General features: G+C 44.2%; 1 protein-coding gene and 1 pseudogene across 2 annotated transcripts in view; one reads left to right on the forward strand and one right to left on the reverse strand.

The window, feature by feature from the left end:
* LOC118389623 (hepatocyte growth factor-like protein) overlaps positions 1–10,002 on the reverse strand; it is a 43,174-nt gene extending 33,172 nt beyond the window's left edge. For both annotated transcript variants that reach the window (XM_052526550.1, XM_052526551.1), the window contains exons 1-6: positions 9,647–10,002; positions 9,327–9,383; positions 8,552–8,696; positions 6,275–6,390; positions 6,035–6,149; positions 5,774–5,910 (exon numbers count right to left, since the gene is read on the reverse strand). In XM_052526550.1, coding sequence (XP_052382510.1) covers positions 5,774–5,910; positions 6,035–6,149; positions 6,275–6,390; positions 8,552–8,696; positions 9,327–9,383; positions 9,647–9,683 — 607 coding nt within the window. In that variant the 5' untranslated portion in view covers positions 9,684–10,002. The remainder of the gene's footprint in view (positions 1–5,773; positions 5,911–6,034; positions 6,150–6,274; positions 6,391–8,551; positions 8,697–9,326; positions 9,384–9,646) is intronic.
* A 1,427-nt stretch (positions 10,003–11,429) lies between these two features.
* Positions 11,430–12,808, forward strand: LOC118389624 (putative protein-lysine deacylase ABHD14B; annotated as a pseudogene).
* The last annotated feature ends 2,018 nt before the right edge of the window (positions 12,809–14,826 follow it).

A 14,826-nucleotide genomic window follows, 5' to 3' on the forward strand; every position in this document is an offset into this window, starting at 1 on the left:
CAATGTTGACCTAAATGACTAATGATGATAAATACAATCCACCTGTGTGTAATCAAGTCTCCGTATAAATGCACCTGCACTGTGATAGTCTCAGAGGTCCGTTAAAAGCGCAGAGAGCATCATGAAGAACAAGGAACACACCAGGCAGGTCCGAGATACTGTTGTGAAGAAGTTTAAAGCCGGATTTGGATATAAAAAGATTTCCCAAGCTTTAAACATCCCAAGGAGCACTGTGCAAGCGATAATATTGAAATGGAAGGAGTATCAGACCACTGCAAATCTACCAAGACCTGGCCGTCCCTCTAAACTTTCAGCTCATACAAGGAGAAGACTGATCAGAGATGCAGCCAAGAGGCCCATGATCACTCTGGATGAACTGCAGAGATCTACAGCTGAGGTGGGAGACTCTGTTCATAGGACAACAATCAGTCGTATATTGCACAAATCTGGCCTTTATGGAAGAGTGGCAAGAAGAAAGCCATTTCTTAAAGATATCCATAAAAAGTGTCGTTTAAAGTTTGCCACAAGCCACCTGGGAGACACACCAAACATGTGGAAGAAGGTGCTCTGGTCAGATGAAACCAAAATGGAACTTTCTGCCAACAATGCAAAATGTTATGTTTGGCGTAAAAGCAACACCCTGAACACACCATCCCCACTGTCAAACATGGTGGTGGCAGCATCATGGTTTGGGCCTGCTTTTCTTCAGCAGGGACAGGGAAGATGGTTAAAATTGATGGGAAGATGGATGGAGCCAAATACAGGACCATTCTGGAAGAAAACCTGATGGAGTCTGCAAAAGACCTGAGACTGGGACGGAGATTTGTCTTCCAACAAGACAATGATCCAAAACATAAAGCAAAATCTACAATGGAATGGTTCAAAAATAAACATATCCAGGTGTTAGAATGGCCAAGTCAAAGTCCAGACCTGAATCCAATCGAGAATCTGTGGAAAGAACTGAAAACTGCTGTTCACAAATGCTCTCCATCCAACCTCACTGAGCTCGAGCTGTTTTGCAAGGAGGAATGGGAAAAATTTTCAGTCTCTCAATGTGCAAAACTGATAGAGACATACCCCAAGCGACTTACAGCTGTAATCGCAGCAAAAGGTGACGCTACAAAGTATTAACTTAAGGGGGTTGAATAATTTTGCACGCCCAATTTTTCAGTTTTTGATTTGTTAAAAAAGTTTGAAATATCCAATAAATGTCGTTCCACTTCATGATTGTGTCCCACTTGTTGTTGATTCTTCACAAAAAAATACAGTTTTATATCTTTATGTTTGAAGCCTGAAATGTGGCAAAAGGTTGCAAAGTTCAAGGGGGCCGAATACTTTCGCAAGGCACTGTATGTCCACTGTGCCTAACAGACATATCCACTGTGCCTAACAGACATGTCCACTGTGCCTAACAGACATGTCCACTGTGCCTAACAGACATGTCCACTGTGCCTAACAGACATATCCACTGTGCCTAACAGACATGTCCACTGTGCCTAACAGACATATCCACTGTGCCTAACAGACATGTCCACTGTGCCTAACAGACATGTCCACTGTGCCTAACAGACATGTCCACTGTGCCTAACAGACATATCCACTGTGCCTAACAGACATATCCACTGTGCCTAACAGACATATCCACTGTGCCTAACAGACATGTCCACTGTGCCTAACAGACATATCCACTGTGCCTAACAGACATGTCCACTGTGCCAAACAGACATGTCCACTGTGCCAAACAGATATGTCCACTGTGCCAAACAGATATGTCCACTGTGCCAAACAGATATGTCCACTGTGCCAAACAGATATGTCCACTGTGCCAAACAGATATGTCCACTGTGCCAAACAGATATGTCCACTGTGCCAAACAGACATGTCCACTGTGCCTAACAGACATGTCCACTGTGCCTAACAGATATATCCACTGTGCCAAACAGATATATCCACTGTGCCAAACAGACATGTCCACTGTGCCTAACAGACATGTCCACTGTGCCTAACAGACATGTCCACTGTGCCAAACAGATATATCCACTGTGCCAAACAGATATGTCCACTGTGCCAAACAGATATATCCACTGTGCCTAACAGACATGTCCACTGTAGCTAACAGACATGTCCACTGTGCCTAACAGACATGTCCACTGTGCCTAACAGACATGTCCACTGTATCTAACAGACAAGTCCACTGTGCCTAACAGACATGTCCACTGTGCCAAACAGATATATCCACTGTGCCTAACAGACATGTCCACTGTGCCAAACAGACATGTCCACTGTATCTAACAGACATGTCCACTGTATCTAACAGACATGTCCACTGTATCTAACAGACATGTCCACTGTATCTAACAGACATGTCCACTGTGCCTAACAGACATGTCCACTGTGCCTAACAGACATGTCCACTGTAGCTAACAGACATGTCCACTGTAGCTAACAGACATGTCCACTGTGCCTAACAGACATGTCCACTGTGCCTAACAGACATGTCCACTGTGCCTAACAGACATGTCCACTGTGCCTAACAGACATGTCCACTGTGCCTAACAGACATGTCCACTGTATCTAACAGACATGTCCACTGTGCCTAACAGACATGTCCACTGTGCCAAACAGACATGTCCACTGTGCCAAACAGACATGTCCACTGTGCCAAACAGACATGTCCACTGTGCCAAACAGACATGTCCACTGTGCCAAACAGACATGTCCACTGTGCCTAACAGACATGTCCACTGTGCCTAACAGACATGTCCACTGTGCCAAACAGACATGTCCACTGTGCCAAACAGACATGTCCACTGTGCCTAACAGACATGTCCACTGTGCCTAACAGACATGTCCACTGTAGCTAACAGACATGTCCACTGTAGCTAACAGACATGTCCACTGTAGCTAACAGACATGTCCACTGTAGCTAACAGACATGTCCACTGTAGCTAACAGACATGTCCACTGTAGCTAACAGACATGTCCACTGTAGCTAACAGACATGTCCACTGTAGCTAACAGACATGTCCACTGTAGCTAACAGACATGTCCACTGTAGCTAACAGACATGTCCACTGTGCCAAACAGACATGTCCACTGTGCCAAACAGACATGTCCACTGTGCCAAACAGACATGTCCACTGTGCCAAACAGACATGTCCACTGTGCCAAACAGACATGTCCACTGTGCCAAACAGACATGTCCACTGTGCCTAACAGACATATCCACTGTGCCTAACAGACATGTCCACTGTGCCAAACAGACATGTCCACTGTGCCTAACAGACATGTCCACTGTGCCTAACAGACATGTCCACTGTGCCTAACAGACATATCCACTGTGCCTAACAGACATGTCCACTGTGCCTAACAGACATGTCCACTGTGCCTAACAGACATATCCACTGTGCCTAACAGACATGTCCACTGTGCCAAACAGACATGTCCACTGTGCCAAACAGATATGTCCACTGTGCCAAACAGATATGTCCACTGTGCCAAACAGATATGTCCACTGTGCCAAACAGATATGTCCACTGTGCCAAACAGATATGTCCACTGTGCCAAACAGATATGTCCACTGTGCCAAACAGACATGTCCACTGTGCCTAACAGACATGTCCACTGTGCCTAACAGACATGTCCACTGTGCCAAACAGATATATCCACTGTGCCAAACAGATATATCCACTGTGCCTAACAGACATGTCCACTGTGCCTAACAGACATGTCCACTGTGCCAAACAGATATATCCACTGTGCCAAACAGATATGTCCACTGTGCCAAACAGATATATCCACTGTGCCTAACAGACATGTCCACTGTAGCTAACAGACATGTCCACTGTGCCAAACAGATATATCCACTGTGCCAAACAGATATATCCACTGTGCCTAACAGACATGTCCACTGTGCCTAACAGACATGTCCACTGTGCCAAACAGATATATCCACTGTGCCAAACAGATATGTCCACTGTGCCAAACAGATATATCCACTGTGCCTAACAGACATGTCCACTGTAGCTAACAGACATGTCCACTGTGCCTAACAGACATGTCCACAGTGCCAAACAGATATATCCACTGTGCCAAACAGATATGTCCACTGTGCCAAACAGATATATCCACTGTGCCTAACAGACATGTCCACTGTAGCTAACAGACATGTCCACTGTGCCAAACAGACATGTCCACTGTGCCAAACAGACATGTCCACTGTGCCAAACAGACATGTCCACTGTGCCAAACAGACATGTCCACTGTGCCAAACAGACATGTCCACTGTGCCAAACAGACATGTCCACTGTGCCAAACAGACATGTCCACTGTGCCTAACAGACATGTCCACTGTGCCTAACAGACATGTCCACTGTGCCTAACAGACATGTCCACTGTAGCTAACAGACATGTCCACTGTAGCTAACAGACATGTCCACTGTAGCTAACAGACATGTCCACTGTAGCTAACAGACATGTCCACTGTAGCTAACAGACATGTCCACTGTAGCTAACAGACATGTCCACTGTAGCTAACAGACATGTCCACTGTAGCTAACAGACATGTCCACTGTAGCTAACAGACATGTCCACTGTAGCTAACAGACATGTCCACTGTGCCTAACAGACATGTCCACTGTGCCAAACAGACATGTCCACTGTGCCAAACAGACATGTCCACTGTGCCAAACAGACATGTCCACTGTGCCAAACAGACATGTCCACTGTGCCAAACAGACATGTCCACTGTGCCAAACAGACATGTCCACTGTGCCAAACAGACATGTCCACTGTGCCAAACAGACATGTCCACTGTGCCTAACAGACATGTCCACTGTGCCTAACAGACATGTCCACTGTGCCTAACAGACATGTCCACTGTGCCTAACAGACATGTCCACTGTGCCTAACAGACATGTCCACTGTGCCTAACAGACATGTCCACTGTAGCTAACAGACATGTCCACTGTAGCTAACAGACATGTCCACTGTAGCTAACAGACATGTCCACTGTAGCTAACAGACATGTCCACTGTAGCTAACAGACATGTCCACTGTAGCTAACAGACATGTCCACTGTAGCTAACAGACATGTCCACTGTAGCTAACAGACATGTCCACTGTAGCTAACAGACATGTCCACTGTAGCTAACAGACATGTCCACTGTGCCAAACAGACATGTCCACTGTGCCAAACAGACATGTCCACTGTGCCAAACAGACATGTCCACTGTGCCAAACAGACATGTCCACTGTGCCAAACAGACATGTCCACTGTGCCTAACAGACATGTCCACTGTGCCTAACAGACATGTCCACTGTGCCTAACAGACATGTCCACTGTGCCTAACAGACATGTCCACTGTAGCTAACAGACATGTCCACTGTAGCTAACAGACATGTCTACTGTAGCTAACAGACATGTCCACTGTAGCTAACAGACATGTCCACTGTGCCTAACAGACATGTCCACTGTAGCTAACAGACATGTCCACTGTAGCTAACAGACATGTCCACTGTAGCTAACAGACATGTCCACTGTAGCTAACAGACATGTCCACTGTGCCTAACAGACATGTCCACTGTAGCTAACAGACATGTCCACTGTGCCTAACAGACATGTCCACTGTGCCTAACAGACATGTCCACTGTGCCTAACAGATAATAAGTTCAAATACAATACATACACACATAGTGTTATCACATTATCTTTAGAAACATATGCAGTTGCAATCCTTCAACTGCTGGAATTTTATAACAGAATGGGATGTACCATCTTTGCAGTGGGGGATATTGCAGGTCTCATAACGCCGTTCTGGATCAGTGGTGTAGCACCACGGCCCGATGCGGTCCCCATCTGGGTTCCTGCAGTAGTTCAGCTCCAAGCCATTAGTGGCTGTGGGTGTCCATCTATGACAAGTATAGCAACAGCATGTGTGTGAGAGAGACAGAGACATATCGTATTATATATTCTTCTGGGTCATGTTTTCAGATTCCAAACAACAACTCTCAGAAATCAATGGGATGATATTACCTGTGATCGTGTGGGAACTTTGACCACCACTGTTGACAAGTATGGCCACTTTTTGTCATGAACACCTTGCCTCGATAGTCTTCTCCTTTACCCACAATGCACTTTCTTACGTAGACTGCACATCACAGAAAAAAATATATATTTTCAAACTAAAATCACAGCATACTACTGACACTACATTTTGTAGTAAAATGACATAAATGACAGAGAACATGACCTCACTTTGACCACAAAGCTTACCCTTCTTCTCATAAAGGTCACAGTTGACGTTCCTCTTGACCTCTGCGTTGCTGCCATCCTCCACCCATGGCAGCTGTTTACAGGTGATGGAGGGACGCGTCTCGTAGTTGAAGGCTCTGGTGAAATTAGAATCTCCTTTATTTCGTCAAAGTACATTTACACATAGAATACCCAGAATTTGCCTTAGTGAGAAGGTGCTGCCAGCAACAGACAATATACAAACAGAATAGAAACACAAGTGCACATAGACATCATACAGAGTATTCAATATCGGTACAGTAAACATAAAACTCTGGAGTTTAGGCTGATTGCAGTGGGAATATACAATTTAAAGAGGGGATACTTCTATATAAGCAGAGGGAAGGATGTTGCCATGGCAAATATATACAATGTTGTAGAGGTCTACATAGTGCAAATCACAGGAGGTTGGTGGCACCTTAATTGGGGAAGACAGGCTCGTGGTAATGGCCAGAGAGGAATTAGTGGAATGGTATCAAATACATCAAACATGCCATCTGTTTGATGCCATTCCATTCACTCTGTTCCAGACATTATTATGAGCTGTCCTCCCCTCAGCAGCCTCACTGGTGCAAATGCAGTATAGTGCAGATTTGTATTAGAGGTCATTGATGACAAGGTGCAGTAATTGGTTCAATGCAAAGTCACTTACACTACATGGCTCGTCAAACATCGCATTCCAAAATCATGGGCATTAATATGGAGTTGATCCCCCTTTGCTGCTATAACAGCCTCCAGTCTTCTGGGAAGGCTTTCCACTAGATGTTGGAACATTGCTGCGGGGACTCGCTTTCATTCAGCCACAAGACCATAAGTGAGGTCGGGCGATTAGGCTTGGCTCGCAGTCTGCATTCCAATTCATCCCAAAGGTGTTCGATGGGGTTGAGGACAGGGCTCTGTGCAGGCCAGTTCTTCCACACTGAAAGGGCCTTCTCCAAACTGTTGCCACAAAGTTGGAAGCACAGAAACGCTTACAATGTCATTTTATGCTGAAGAGGTAAGATTTCCCTTCAATGGAACTAAGGGGCCTTGGCCGAAACATGAAAAACAGCCCCAGACCATTATTCCTCCTCCACCAAACTTTACAGTTGCACTATGCGTTGGGGCAGGTAGCGTTCTCCTGGCATCCGCCTAACCCAGATTCGCCCATTGGTGAAGCGTGATTCATCACTCAACATAATGCGTTTCCACTGCTCCTGAGTCCAATGGCGGTGAGCTTTACACCACTCCAGCCGAAGCTTGGCATTGCGCATGGTGATCTTAGGCTTGTGTGTGACTGCTTGGCCATGAAAACCCATTTCATAAACCTCCCGACAAACAGTTATTGTGCTGATGTTGCTTCCAGAGGCAGTTTGGAACTCGGTAGTGAGTGTTGCAACTGAGGACAGACGATTTTTAAGCTCTTCGCGCTTCAGCACTCGCCGGTCCCATTCTGTGAGTTTGTGTGGCCCTCTACTTTGCGGCTGAGCCGTTGTTGCTCCTACACATTTCCACTTCACAATAACAGCACTTACAGTTGACCGGGGCAGGTCTAGCAGGGGAGAAATGTCCAAAATGGACTTGTTGGAAAGGTGGCATCCTATGACGGTGCCACGTTGAAAGTAACTGAGCTCTTCAGTAAGGCCATTCTACTGCAAATGCTTGTCTATGGAGATTGCACGGGTGTGTGCTCAATTTTATACACCTGTCAGCAACGGGTGTGGCTGAAATAGCTGAATCCACTAACTTGAATAGGTGTCCACATACTTGTGTATATATAGCGTAATTCCTATGAGCCCGCTTGCCGGTTGATGAGAGCCACAGATTGCGGGAAGAGGGCCACAGCATGGGGGAAGAAACTGTTCAGGTGGAGGCCATTTTTTCATGATTGACCCAGGGCTCTATTCAATCTGTATAGCTGAAGCGTTACAGATTCCGTGCTAGAAATTCAAAGGTAATTTCCGATTGAGCCGACATATGCAGCATTTACCGTGAATGCAGCCTTTAAATTGCAATCACGCTGTCAAGATGAACTTCCACAATGTTGACTGAATGGGACCCTTAACCGTCTGCCAGTGGAGAGTCTTTAAAAGATGGGGTGTCCAGGGTCGACCATGATCTTACCTGCACGCTTCCTTGTCCAAGGAGTTTTCATGTAAGCTTGTGTTATATTTTTTAAGAATTTGGGGGTAGTCTGACTGGAACTCAAACCTGTGTCCAACACCTTAACCGCTAAGATTGCTAGGTGTTGTAGTGAGGTTGTACAACACTCCAGGGTACCTGCAGTCCAGTGTATTTGAGCATCGTCTGGCACAGTCCTCCAGCATCAGCCCTGGCAGTATCAGCACCCGTGCAGAGTTCCAGGAGGTCGGAACCAGCTCCCTTCCCTCGGAACGCTGGAAGTCATTCAGAGGACAGCGGGACCCTATGGCCAAACACAAAAAACACAGTCCTAATGCCTGATGGGACTTGTTATTCATTCAATCTAACCACTATTTTACTGGAGTTTATTACAAATTAGGGTTGTTTCAGAAGGGCTTTGGTTAGAAGTTCTAACTTACAACCACTAGGCCTATTTACTGAATTCTGAAAAGTATGTGTTGGGTACCCAGCTGTCTGTGTGTCAGCTATTTTCCTGAACAACATTTGTGCATGGGTCTGACTGAGCACACATGACCTTTGGACCATTACACCATTTTTGTGAAGCTTACATGGGTGGAGAAGTGTCTCCTTTCCCCTATCAAAACTCTTCACCTGACAGAATCACCCACTTGACAGAATGCAGTCAGTAACATTACAGTATACATTACTGATCCCGTTAATAACCAAACTGAAATGGCACCTAATCGTTTTTGCTGCAGTCACTTCCATACCATTTCTTTGTAAAATGAGCTGACCAAGGAATATAATGTGTAACCAACAAAAAGACACAACTCAACAATAAAATCAATAAACCAATTCCAGATACATTAAAATAGATACTAATTGGCACATTAATCTACTGTCAATTGTCTCCAAAATAGAATTACAAAAAAACGTTTTATTTTCTTCTTACCTTTGACCAATCCCCTCCAAAATGCCAGGAAAACACAGGAAAGAATGAGTTGCATGGCTAAGGTAAAGAATGAGAGCAGTGCTGAATGGAAGCAGATACGAGGATTTTTTGTCAGTTCTGGAGTTCCTCGAGGCTGTCGTGTTTCAACGAAATGGATTAGGGTAGAACACGGCGAAAAATTAAGAAGCCGATTAAAACATATATATTGTGGCGTTTACTGGACGGGAAAATCCAAAGTTACTAAATCAGTGTGAATAATGACTTTATCCCGTCCACCCACATGTGAACATGTAACAAGCTAATCAAACAGAGCCGCTTACCCCAAAAAGACAACCAATCGATAAGTACATTAATCATTAATACAATGGAGCCTAAAATATCAACTCAAGTCAGTGTAACAGTTTATTTATGAGCCTCGGCAATACCCGTGATCACCACTGGACGTCAGTAGAATCCAAACGACCACAAAGATTACAGTAGACTTTTTCAGGAGAAAAGTGAAACCACACAGCCATCCAGTGATGCCAATTTAGCCACTTTGTTGCTAGATTTAGCAACTTTTCAGACTACCCTGGCAACTTTTTTTTCAAACAGCACCTAGCAACAAATTTAGCTACTTTTACAAATGTATTTGGAACTTTTAGCAACTTTTGAAAAGTGACTTAACGCTAAAATGCACGTATTTCCCCTCTTAATGACACGTGCCTGGCTGCAAAAGTGCATTGTGGGTGACGTCAGCAGCAGGCGCTCAACTCGTGCATAGGCAGCAGCAATTTCAGCAAATTGCAAATCATTGTTGGCTGACTGCAGCAGCAGTAGTACGGTTTCGACGAGTCAAACCCAATGAATATAGTTGGTCATGAATGTTTGATCTTGAACAGAACGTACAACATCCATCAACATGTCTCAATCAAAATTGTACAGAAAGGAGTGGGTGTCTGTACCTGAACAAATGTCATATCATATTTGATGGCCAGACAATTTGAGTAATTCTACGTAATGACGCAGTTTTACGTTATCACGCAATGACATCACAACGTAATTTAGCAACAAATCAACCTGCAACTTACCCTGAAAATTAGTTGGCAACACTGCAGCCTTCCCCACTTATAGTTCAGAGAGAAACCACTCAAGACAGCGTGAATGTAAAGATACATTTGTCTTACATGCATCAAAATCTAGGCTAAGCAAATCATTTTGAATAAATGTGAACTTTGATCACAAGCGGATCAGTGACAATTTAATTTTTTTATTTTAATAGGCAAGTCAGTTAAGAACAAATACTTATTTTCATTGACAGCCTAGGAACAGAGGGTTAACTGCCTGTTCAGGGGCAGAACAACAGATTGTGTAACTTGTCAGCTCGGGGATTTGAACTTACAACCTTTTTAGTCCAATGCTCTAACCACTAGGCTACCCTGCCGCCCCAATGTGTGCCTGTGGGCAATACGAGCTATGAGCTGTAACTTTCCCTGGAGATCGATTACAGAAAATTTGACAAGACTCCTTCCTACATTTCAATTGGTGGCTAACATTAAAATGCGACAATGAAGCTAGCCTTCACTACATGCACAACACTAAAGAAATTGCATACAGACATTAGATACAATCAATGAGGCCCTAACAGGCCCAATGTAGCAGATTAAATGCATTTACACATGCAGATATCACTTTATTTTTATGACGTAATATCTGTAGTGCTAATGTGCCATACATTTGTTTACAATATACTGTATTTTATGATGCTATAACCTGGACTCATGGGGTAGATGTAACAGTAGACGTAAATCTGTCTACCTCCATTTAGTTTGATATTTTATATTTAGTATGGTGTATTAATTTGTGGATGTCCATCATCCTTTTCCTATGATACTGTATATTACGAATTGCAATCCGTACAATATGTTGTAAATACGCCCACCCAGTACTAATTTCAGTGTCCCGGATTTACATTTACTTTTTTACATCTAGTTTATGAGACCAGGCTGGACAATAGCCTAAAACAGGACTATTGGATGTAAGGCATTGGAAATGACTTTTTCACCTTCTTTCTTCAAATATTTGGTAATTATATTTAGGCTGTATTACTTTTTTTAACCCCCTTCATAAGATGTGTGCTGCTAAAATGACAGAAGGGAGCTTGCATGTGGAATCCTGCAAGGCCCCTCTGTTTTACAGACAAGCTGAACCGGCTACAGCTGAAGTCAATCTGTCCATCCTACTTCTGCATGGCATCCGTTTCTCATCTGAGAATTGGCTCAATATAGGTACACTGGAGACATTGGCCAAAGCTGGCTGTTGTGCTGTGGCCATCAACCTACCAGGTGAGCTTCGGTTGTGAGAATAGTAGTAAATTAGTAGTGGATGAGTTGATTGAGCAACAAAAACATAATTCATGACTCAATGAATCACTGACCTGTAACTCCATCTGCCTCTTCCTCTCCCCTCCCCCGCCCCCAGGTCTTGGTCAGTCTAAGTCCTCAGTGGCCCCATCCGCTGTAGGAGAACTGGCCCCTGGTGGGTTCCTGAAGCAGGTGTGTGTGGCCCTGGGGATGGGGCCAGTCGTGGTAGTCAGTCCCTCTGTCAGTGGCATGTACTCCCTGCCCTTCCTCTTCCAGCACGATGCTCTGGTCCGGGCATACATCGCTGTGGCTCCCATCTGCCCTGAGAAATTCACAGTAGAGCAGTACATCAGCATACAGGTGCGTGTAGGTGTGTACTGAGTGATTATAGCTCTCTCCTCTCTCTTTTCTCTTCTCTCGTTGGTCAGTGATTGTTGCAAACACTGGCTTTGCTCCTATGCAACATGTCCTGTGTTTGGGTGCTCTGTGTGACTGCCTGGAAATTGGAAATGGCCTTTTAAAGCCGTATTGTCTACAACCTGCGATCAGATTGAAACCCGGCCTTTGTATGTGAGATTGGGTAACAGTTTATTTGAACTAGCCACCTCTACTTTCATTCCAGACTCCGTCTCTGATTGTCAATGGAGACCAGGATGCTTAGCTAAAGGAGGTTTCTCTGAACAACCTGAGGAAGCTAGCCAATCACAAGGTGTTGGTGATGAAAGGAGCAGGACATCCATGCTATATGTATGACCCAGCCACGTGGCACACGGCTCTCACTGACTTTCTTAGTACGTTGTGTTGTTGTTCAGTGTCATTGGGATATCTGTCCATGGATGCAACACTATACGTTGAATACCTACTAACATTTCTTTATATATAAAATCAACTATGTATGTTGTTGGTAACTTGTGGAATGGACATTGGATTCAGGATTAGACCCACCCGTTGTATAATATTTGTCAAAAGCTAATAGGGAGGATTTGTTAGTGTGATGTTTTGGAGACCTGTAAAAAGGTTACTGATAATAATAGTGTATGTGAACTGTGTGTATGAAGCCTATACAGCAGGGGTCTCCAACCCTGTTCCTGTAGAGCTACCGTCCTGTAAGTTTTCACTCCCATCCCCAGTTGCAACTAACCTGGTTCAGTTTATCAACCAGCAGATTATTAGAATCAGGTGTGCCCTGCTATAAAGTAGGTATATACTGGAGTCCTGGCATTTCAGAGATGTAAAAACAAACACCAGACATTTAAATGAAGTGAAAAATATGAACATTATTTAATAACTGATTCTCTGTAATAAACAATTTGAAAATATTTTACAAGGAGTCACAGACACAATATTTTACAAATTTTACCCTCTTTTTTTTTTTGCTTTATCAGTACAAAAGAATGGAGCGACATGGACCAATGCCCAGCGAGAGGGAGCTAAATCTTCCGCGCACACACATACACACTCAAGACACCCACGGAAAATAAATAAAAATAAAAACAGTTTAGATCTCAAACTTATCTTTACTTTATTCCATTTTTTTTACTTCACTTAGAATTTGACTGAATTTATTATTTTTTTGTTACTGTTTTTTTTTAAACACATTTGTCAAACATGGTCACATAGCACCAGACTACAGACTACAGAATCACATACACACGTGTCTTTCCCACAGAGACGCACAGACACCGCAAGGGTAGGCAGGGGCAGGGCCACGTGGAGACCCTCCCTTTAGGGCTGGCTGTAAACCAGACCCGGTCCTCTCACCCCACGTGGAGACCCTCCCTTTAGGGCTGGCTGTAAACCAGACCCGGTCCTCTCACCCCACGTGGAGACCCTCCCTTTAGGGCTGGCTGTAAACCAGACCCGGTCCTCTCACCCCAAACGTGCCCTTTTTCCCCTTCTTTTTTTTTTAGAGCAAAAAGTAAATTTTTCAAACCACAGAAAACCGACCTGTGTCCCTCAGCACACAGACACACAGACATACAAATCATGATTCTTTTACCTTTTGTTTGACACGGTCCCATGCTGTTCTATGGAGACCCACACCCTGAGCCAGCCTCTGACATCCCACACAGGGAATAGACATCCCTGGCTTACTTCAGTCTAGAGCTGAACATCCCCCAGCTGTGCATGTGTAGGTATAACTGTTAGTGTTACATGTGTGTGCTTTGTGCATGTGGGTGCATAAGTGTGTAACTGCATGTCTGAATGTGTAAATTTGTTAGTGCTTGTGTCTGCTGCTGAGCCAGAGAAAGTCACAGGGGGTACATTTCCACAGCGAATGTAACCTTCATTGACGGAGGGACAACAGAGGGACAAACAAATGCTGTGATATAATAAAACAATAAAATGCAACAGGACTATTTATACAAGGAATTTCAAAAATGGTGGACCCTAACATTGAAAGGAGACAATTGCAAACGTCAGATTCTGAGTTTCTATTTGGTCCAGTCTTTCAGTGAGATAGGGATCCTGGGTGGGGCAGCGGTCTAAGGCACTGCATTCCAGTGCTAGAGGCATCACTACAGACCTGGGTTGGATCCTGGGCTGTATCACAATCGGCACAATTGGCCCAGCATCGTCAGGGTTTGGCTGGGGTAGGCTCTCATTGTAAATAAGAATTTGTTCATAACTGACTTGCCTATTTAAAATAAAAAATCTAAATATGCTGTTACGAAACATTTGGTCTTGCCAAAAATGGTATTGTTCACTGTACATTATGTGTGTATTTATGGTTACAGTAAAGGAGGTTTGGGGGTTTAGATGTTACGTTAACAGTGAGGTGGGGTGGAGGGATTTCAGAGTCAATGTAAACTATGAAAGTCCTCCACTCCAAGCAGCAATGTGTACAAGAAACTCACACCATTTTATATCAACGGATGGACACATCAAAACCTAAACCTCTTTAAATCCAGAGTGCAACATTCTGGATTGGGAAAGTCTGCGGAGAAAGTGAATATTTGGGAGGCTCACGGTGTGTGTGTGTACGTGCGCACGCGCACGAGTGTGTAAGAGGGAGAACACTGAAACACTAAGGCATTTAGAGAGGCTTAGTCACTATGTATCCTTTGAAACAGAAACACACGGACATATTAAACATTATTTTTGAACACCTCTGTGAATACAGGGGTCACATACAGTATGCAGCTCCCTCATGACAA

This window comes from Oncorhynchus keta, chromosome 10 (genome assembly GCF_023373465.1).
Source record: "Oncorhynchus keta strain PuntledgeMale-10-30-2019 chromosome 10, Oket_V2, whole genome shotgun sequence".
Lineage (NCBI taxonomy): Eukaryota > Metazoa > Chordata > Actinopteri > Salmoniformes > Salmonidae > Oncorhynchus > Oncorhynchus keta.